This window comes from Camelina sativa, chromosome 4 (genome assembly GCF_000633955.1).
Source record: "Camelina sativa cultivar DH55 chromosome 4, Cs, whole genome shotgun sequence".
Taxonomy (NCBI): domain Eukaryota; kingdom Viridiplantae; phylum Streptophyta; class Magnoliopsida; order Brassicales; family Brassicaceae; genus Camelina; species Camelina sativa.
The window spans coordinates 20,172,730-20,181,298 of record NC_025688.1 but is presented as its reverse complement, the minus strand read 5'-3'; the positions used below and the strand labels follow the sequence as shown (position 1 = coordinate 20,181,298).

At 33.4% G+C, this 8,569-nt stretch overlaps 2 protein-coding genes across 2 annotated transcripts in view; one reads left to right on the top strand and one right to left on the bottom strand.

Moving 5' to 3' along the window:
• Positions 1–4,760, top strand: part of LOC104784082 — an 8,738-nt gene extending 3,978 nt beyond the window's left edge. Inside the window, exons 3-8 of the mRNA XM_010509154.2 lie at positions 5–487; positions 659–927; positions 1,010–1,570; positions 1,683–4,061; positions 4,333–4,475; positions 4,577–4,760. Of these exons, the coding sequence (XP_010507456.1) occupies positions 5–487; positions 659–927; positions 1,010–1,570; positions 1,683–4,032 (3,663 nt within the window). The 3' untranslated portion in view covers positions 4,033–4,061; positions 4,333–4,475; positions 4,577–4,760. The remainder of the gene's footprint in view (positions 1–4; positions 488–658; positions 928–1,009; positions 1,571–1,682; positions 4,062–4,332; positions 4,476–4,576) is intronic.
• The window catches only part of LOC104781393, a 4,316-nt gene continuing 1,411 nt past the window's right edge, over positions 5,665–8,569 (bottom strand). The window contains exon 4 of the mRNA XM_010506059.2: positions 5,665–5,750. The gene's annotated coding sequence lies outside the window, so the exon portion shown is untranslated. The remainder of the gene's footprint in view (positions 5,751–8,569) is intronic.

Here is an 8,569-nt window from a genome sequence, read left to right as displayed (position 1 = left end):
AGAGTGTGAAAGCATAAATGGTCTTTATCAGAACTCTAAACCCAAGTATCCTGTGATTGAGTATATCAAATCACTTATTCATTGGCTTGATGTTTCTGTGATGGAGGGAGAGCGTGATCTCTCTGAAGCATGTAAGAACAGTTTTGTTCATGGGGTATTACTGGCTTTGCGTTATACATTTGAGGAGTTGGACTGGAACTCTAACGCAGGGTTAAGTATGTCAGAGATGAGAAAGGAACTAGAAAAGCTTCTTAAACTGGTGACGCGAATAACTACACTAGCACTGTGGGTGGTTTCTGCAGATGCTTTGAGTTTGCCGGAGGATATGGATGACATAATAGAAGATGATGGTTTCTTGTCAAATGTTCAAGATGATGCTGCCGCTGTTCTCTCAGAGGAACACAAGAGTACTTTTCCAAAACCTGTGCATGAAAAAATACAATCAGAACAGGTAGTTATGGTTGGTTGCTGGCTCGCTATGAAGGAGGTATTGATTCTATCATCTTTCTGATAATTGTCCTTACTTTGGCATCACTTTTTTGTGTTTTCATTATAATACTTTTCTCGACTAGTAGAGCTATTCATCCTGAAATGGAGAATATTGCATTTTATTAGTTTTCTAATTAAAATCCTGATATAAACTAGTTTCTTTCTTCAGGTGAGTCTTCTTTTGGGAACCATCATAAGAAAGATTCCATTACCTACCTGTAGCCTTAGACCTTTAGAAAATGGTAATTCAGCTTCTGCAGCCCCCAGTGATTCAGTGATTGAAAATTCTGAATTACTGCTTGATCTGAAGCAACTTGAAAAGATTGGAGACCACTTCTTGGAAGTACTTCTGAAAATGAAGCACAATGGTGCGATAGATAAGACAAGAGCTGGTTTTACAGCTTTGTGCCACCGTTTATTATGTTCTAATGATCCAAGGTATGTTTTTAAGCTTCCCGTGTGCCCTTGGATCTTGTTTTTCACTTCACTGATATATTGTGTTTGTTTTTTCTTTTCGTAGACTTTGTAAGTTAACAGAATCCTGGATGGAGCAACTTATGGAAAGAACTGTGGCGAGAGGACAAACAGTGGACGATGTGTTAAGAAGAAGTGCAGGAATTCCCGCTGCATTTATTGCTCTTTTCCTCTCAGAACCGGAAGGTTCACCAAAGAAACTTCTCCCTCAGGCGCTTAGGTGGCTAGTAAGTCTTGCAGAGAAACCTCTCTTGGATCCCATGGAACAGAAAGGTTCTAATCACATGGTTGAGGAGATCAGTTCTTCTGATATGCATTCAAGTGAAAATCTTTCAAAGGTCCGTGATGAAGGAGTCGTTCCAACGGTGCATGCGTTCAATGTTCTCAAAGCTGCTTTCAACGACACGAACTTGAGCACTGATACTTCTGGGTTTTCGGCGGAGGCTATGATTGTTTCAATAAGATCCTTCTCTTCACAATATTGGGAGGTCAGAAACAGTGCCACACTTGCATACACTGCCTTGGTCCGTCGAATGATTGGATTCCTTAATGTTCAAAAACGTGTATCTACCCGTCGTGCCTTGACTGGACTTGAATTTTTTCACAGGTGTGTCTATAGGATCCTCCCCTGAATTTTTATTTTTCTTTTGTAGCTGTCTCTACATATGACAATGCATTGTTTCCATCCAGTATTTATTGTTGTGTTGGGTTTCTTGAAGGTACCCCTTGTTGCACCCTTTCATATACAGTGAACTAAAGACAGCAACTGATTTGCTCGACACATCTGGTCCATCTGATTCAAACCTCGCAAATCTTGTCCACCCGAGTTTATGGCCCATTCTGATTCTGTTATCTAGGCTTAAGCCTTCACCCATTGCAAGTGAAACTGGAGATGACCTGGACCCGTTCGTTTTCATGCCCTTTATAATGAAATGCTCTACTCAAAGAAATCTCCGTGTTCGTGTTTTGGCATCACGTGCTCTAGTAGGTCTTGTTTCCAATGAGAAACTCCAAAGTGTTCTGCTCCAAATTGCCTCAACTTTACCTTCTAATGTGGCTCAAGGTGGGTCCTTCAATTATCTTCATGGAATTTTGTTGCAACTTGGTAATCTCCTAGATACAAATTGTAGAGACCTCGCTGATGACTCTAAGAAGGATCAGATTATTGGAAAATTGATCAATGTCCTTTCAAAATGCACATGGATGGCTTCTCCATTGACGTGTCCATGCCCGATCCTCTGTACATCGTTTTTGAGAGTGCTTGATCATATGCGAGTTATTGAAAGGACAAGCTCTGAAAGCAAAAATCTGAGGGACATTTACAAATTGCATCTGGATCTGTCTACAAATTGCCTGAATACAGATGCTTCTTATGGTTTCTCCTATTATGACCCTTCAATCGCTGAGCTTAGAGAACAAGCAGCTGTATCATATTTTGGCTGCATATTTCAACCATCTGATGAAGCAGCGGAAGTTTTCCAGATTACTCAAAGACCAAATCTACTACGATTGCAGAAAGTTCCTGAAGCATCAGATTATCCTGACCTTAACGAAAGGCTCCTTCGTTGTTTATCGGATCAATCATATGAAGTTCGTCTTGCAACACTGAAATGGTTTCTGCAGTTTCTGAAGTCAGAAGATTCCAGTTTCTCAGAGTCAAGCAGTATTTGGAACTGGGCGAAAAATGGTCTCCAGTTGGTATTATTAGAGCTCTTGGACAAGGAGAAAAACCATAAATGTGAGAACTACATTCTAAAGATTCTTTTCCAGTGGAATCTGCTCATGTTCAAAAAATCATGTAAAGGGGAATCTGTTGAAGGCATTTACGTTGGTTCGTTGAACTATGATTTGGTGCTTCATCTTTGGGGCAGGCTGACTTCTCTATATGAGAGCACACGACGTGCTAAAATCCGAGGTACACTCATGTGTTGCCTAGCAATTTGTGTGAAGCATCTCACAGGTTTGTTCTTTCACAAAAACGATTCTGAAAAGGAAGAGGAATCAAGAAGGGGCTGCGTAATTGATTGTGTCTCTTACTTTGTTAACATGATCAAAGAGAAAAGCTTATCATCCGAGCAAGTGAATGTTCGCCATGCATCTGCAGAAGCTATTATAGCATCTGGTATACTGGAACAAGCCAAGATCGTAGGTCCTCTTGCCTTAAATCACCAAATTCCCTCTGAAATACTAAGCACATTTCAAAAGGCTTGCAATGTATACGCATATCAAATTCTGGATATGTGGTTCACTTGCATCAAATTGTTGGAGGATGAAGATGATATCATCAGGTCAAAACTCGCTACGGATGTCCAAAAGTGTTTCTTCACTGCTATGGAAGTTCCTACTCAAGTAGATAAAGTCTTAGAACTGAGCTTCAACCATTTATCTTCTGTCTTTGGGCACTGGAACGAGTATTCGCAATATCTCTCGAAATGGGTCTTCAACACTGCAGATTACTTACCCCCACCAAAGGGAGGTAGTGATTTAGTTAGACGGGTTTTTGACAAAGAAATCGATAATCACCATGAAGAAAAGCTTCTGATCTTGCAGTTCGGCTGTTACCATCTACAGAAACTACCAATGAGTGACTTTTCCCTGGCACAACTACTCGACTGGAGGAGTAAATTCCACAATCAGTTGCTTTCTTTCGCTAAAGACCATGTTAGTAAACAAAGAGAGAACTGGGTAGGTGGTGTAGGGAACCACAAGGATGTGTTTTTGCCACTCTATGGTAATCTCCTCGGTCTCTACGTCTTCTCCAACTGCATATTCAGATTCCCAACTGACAGCAATGACAAGAAAGCTCTGTGTTCTGATATGGTTGAACTTGGGGGTGCACTGAAACCCTTTTTAAGGAACCCCCTGGTGTCTAACATGTTCCGAGTAGTTGTCAGATTACATGAGAATTTACTGGATGATTCTTTGGTGGACTTAGCTACTGTTCTTTCTGGAGAGATATGGGAAGGTTTTGATCCATATTTTCTTCTCACTGATGGAGAAATCAAAGTCGAATCTTTCTTCTCAGTTGAAAGATCTAACGGCGTAGCTTGCTCTCATCAACGTCCCTAAGGTCACACACCGAAGAAGCTCTCTAAGATGTATGTTCGCACCTCTCTCTTACGGAAACATTAGATTTATTGCTTTCATTAATGATGTTGCATGTTGTATTCTGGGTTTACAATATTTTCAAAATGAACCCACAGTTTGTCTTGTCTGCGGATATATACCAATAAGTGTTTTCAAAGGAAAAGAAAGTTACATGTAATCTATTTAAACCAAAGATCTTCTTGGCTTAGACTTTTATCCGTCTTGCTACGTCTCAGTTCTAAAGTCATTATGTATATGATAGGGTCTTTTGTGTTGTTGCAGCAAAGTGGTGAGGAATTCAATTGCACAAGTGTGAAACAAAAGTCTTCTCTTAAGGGAGAAACATACAAGAACAAGAAGTTGTTGCCACTGGGCTCTCCGTCCCAAGAAGACTAGAGCCATTAGAAAGAGACTAAAGCAACCAGGTACTTTATCTGATCGATTTCGTTACTATAATTCATTTATAGTGACTTTTTTTTTGTTTTTTTGTTTCCATACCTAATGACTTATTCTTTGCATTGGATAGGCGTCGCTGAAGACGGAACATGTACTTTCCAATTAGTAAGTATGCCATCAGAGTTTACATAATTTGCCGATTACGACTGTCTTATCTTCAACTACTCTTCAATTGTACCTTCTCCATATACTGTATGTTGTATTGAATTTTTTATTCCATGATTTTATAAACGTTTGGCATGCATGATTACAAAAGTTACCAATATATTTTAACTTCATCTTTTTTTTTCTTTTTTTTTTCTGAACTCCATCAAGGTAGAATATTCGAAAATACTATTCAGTTTTCTCCAACATACATTATTTACTTCAACTTTAACCCCAAAAAATATATAGTAAGTCATTCCATGTATTTTTAGCAATTTGTCAATGAGCATTAATCATGTACTGTCAGATTTATGGTATTTACCTCCACAAAAAAAAAGTGAAAACGTGTCAAACAGTTTCATCGGCCCTACTCCTATGTACCTCCCACTTACAACAAAGTGCGGAAAAGTAAGGTACGGGTGACAATACGTAGAATGACTACGTACGTACTCCTGACGGCAAACATAACAAGGGAAATACTGAGATATATGCATGTTAAGCGTCATAATATACTCATATTCATAAAGCATGACACACATGTATTCGTGTGGTGAACATTCAATTTTGCAAAAGAAATCAACAGAATCCAAAATGATTTTTGGACTCTTTATCTTATTTATATTATTCTATGTTGAATTCAAACTACGTTTCAGATTTTTGTTTCTACTTTCATTATTCCCACACGTACGACATTTTTCATTTTATAAATGTTTCGTTAATATATGATCACATTATACTAGGCATATCATTATCAATAATAAGCTTGTCTGTTTTTTTTTTCATTTTAGAACCAAATGTCTTTTACGAAAACAAGGCTTCAGTATTCGTTTAAAACTCTTTTGGATGGTGATACTCTCAACAGACTTAGAAAAAAAAATCTCCATTTTACATCATCTAACGGGTGGTGTCATGGCACTAATTAGTCTAATTTACCATATATTTTTCATTGGCGACGATTTAGATAAACATATTTAAGTAAAGATGGTAATGTTTACAGAGCATCAATATCAACTACATTTACCGGTAATTAAGAGATTACATGACATACATCTAAATTTTATAAAACGAGTCCAAGACCGTGAAGCCGGAGTCAAACTCACCTGCATGCATCAAAAGTTGAACAATCGGTTAACCTTACAAGTTAAACAAACCGAGAGAAATATTATACAAAATTAAATAACAAGAAAAGCAGAAGATTTATATAATAATAACAATCCGAATAAATGCGACTAACAATTGTGTTTTTTCAATAGTACATTTTGGATATTTTCTGAAAAGTCGTGATGGATCATTGAAACAGTTATTTATGAAAAGTTGCAACTGTTCACTGTAAAGTTGTGTTAATTGAAACATTCATATCTTTTGAAATCTATATATATTTGTCTGTTTGAAATGTCTTCTTTTATTTTGCCGTGACACAAAATCAACTAAAATTTCAATCTCAACGGTTTATACATTTTTCTAAATTATTTTCTAGCATTCAGTCTTTTAAAAGTCAAGAAATTCCTCTAATTTTTGATTTAACAAAAGATTTTTAGAATGATGAATCTAATTTACATCTTTTAGTTAATTTTAAATATAAAAGTTTAATGAAAATACCTAGAGTGTTTTTCCAAGAGTTAGATGGATTACATAGTGAGTTTTTGGATTTGACTTTTCAATATAGTAACAATCCGAATAAATGTCACCAAAGGTTGTGTTTTTCAATCGTACCTTTTGGATAATCTTCCAAAAAATCTGTAGAAAATTTAAATTATGTGTTTAACAAAAAGTTGCGATTGTTCATTGTAACGGTTTTTTTGTAAAGTTGCAACTGCTCATTGTAGAGCTGTGTCTATTCGAATATTCGTATCTTTTGAATCAGTTTTTTTATAAAGTTGCAACTGCTCATTTTAGAGCTGTGTCTATTCCAATATTCATATTTTTTGAAATCTATATATTTGTCTGTTTGAACTGTTTTTTTTTTGCCATGACACAAAATAATATTAAATTTTAATCTCAACGGTTTTTACAGATCTCTAGATTATTCTCTAGTATTCATTCTTTTAAAAGTAAGAAATTCCTCCAATTCTTGATTTATCAAAAAAATTTTGGAATGATGAATCTAATTTACAACTTTTAGTTAACTATATATAAAAAACTAATGAAAATACCTATATATAATAGCAATCCGAATAAATGCCACCAAAGTTGTGTTTTATCAATCGTACTTTTTGGATAATTTTCCAAAAAAATATGTAGAAATTTTAAATTGTGGGTTTTACACAAAGTTGCGATTGTTCATTGTAACGGTTTTATTGTAAAGTTGCAACTGTTCATTGTAGAGTTGTGTCTATTCGAATATTCATATCTTTTGAAATATATATATATTTGTTTGTTTGAACTGTTTTTATTTTTTTTGCCATGACACCAAATAATATAAAATTTCAATCTCAATGGTTTTTACAGCTCTCTAAATTATTCTCTAGCATTCATTCTTTTTAAAGTAAAGAGATTCCTCCAAATCTTGATTAAAAAAAAGATTTTTGGAATGATGAATCTAATTTACAACTTTTAGTTAATTTTATACCTAGAGTCTTTTTCGAAGAGTTAAATGAATTATATAATAAGCTTTTGGATTTGACTTTTGAATATGGTAATAAAGATCTCTTCTATTTAAAAGAAGTTTATATGAGTTTGTAGGTATAATCAAGTGCACACACAACAATTGCAATTTTTCCTAGTACCTTTTCGTAAAAAAATGTTTTTATTTATTTTTTATAAATTCAAACGGTTGTATCTGTTCATTGTAGAGTTGTGTCTTTTCACTATATTTTATTTAAATTTTTTCATCACAACTTTTCGTTTTAATAGGTGTGTCTATTTATATAGTCATGCATTTTGAACTCTCTTTATATTTATCTCTTCATCACTAACTAACAAGTTCGTTGAAACAAATTTTCCATTTTATGTTGAGTCTAGATAATTGAATATATTCTATAATCTAACTAAAATTTTAGAAATGATTATAGCAATAGAGAAATTTTATACAACTTAATATTGAATTTACAATTGTGTCTATTTATCTTAACTTTCCGTTAAAAAAATATTTTAATATTTAAAAATAATAATAACAATCTGAATAAATAAGAAAAACAGTTGAAACTTTTTGTTGTACTTTTTTTGTAAAAAATTGGTTTTATTTGTTCTTTTTTAAAAACTCAAACAGTTGTATTTGTTCATTGTAGAGTTGTGTCTTTTCACTATATTTTATTCATATTTTTTCATCACAACTGTTCGTTCTAATAGGTGTGTCTATTTAAATAGTCATATATTTTGAACTCTCTATATATTTGTTTCTTCATCAATAACTAACAAATCATTGTTGTTGAAACAAATTTTTCATTTTATGTTAAATCTAAATAAGTTGAATATTAATATATAATATTCAATGTTATTCTATAATCTAACTAAAATTTTAGAAATGATTATAGTAATATAGAAATTTAATAAAAATTAATATAGAATTTACAGTTGTGTCTATTTATCATCACTTTTCGTTATAAACTATTTTAATATTTAAAATTTATTTTATTTTGTTCCTACGAATTGTGTATTTTAATTTTAATTTTCCATTGATACTGTTTCACCCATTATTAAATATATTTTTAATTATAGTTATTTAATAGAAAATTATATTACTCATTATAACCATTAGTTCAATATTTTCATTAAGGATCACTTCGTCATAATGATTTTTTTTAGTTGTAACTCTTTACCATAATTCTTCATAAAAATATCTTATATTTATAATACTTTAAATAATATGTTTTGCAAAGTTGCATTTATTCTACATAATATTTTTTGTTATAAGTTTTCATTTTGATGATTGTGTTTTTAGTAACAGTTTATGTATTCAAACTGTTCTATAACATTCAAA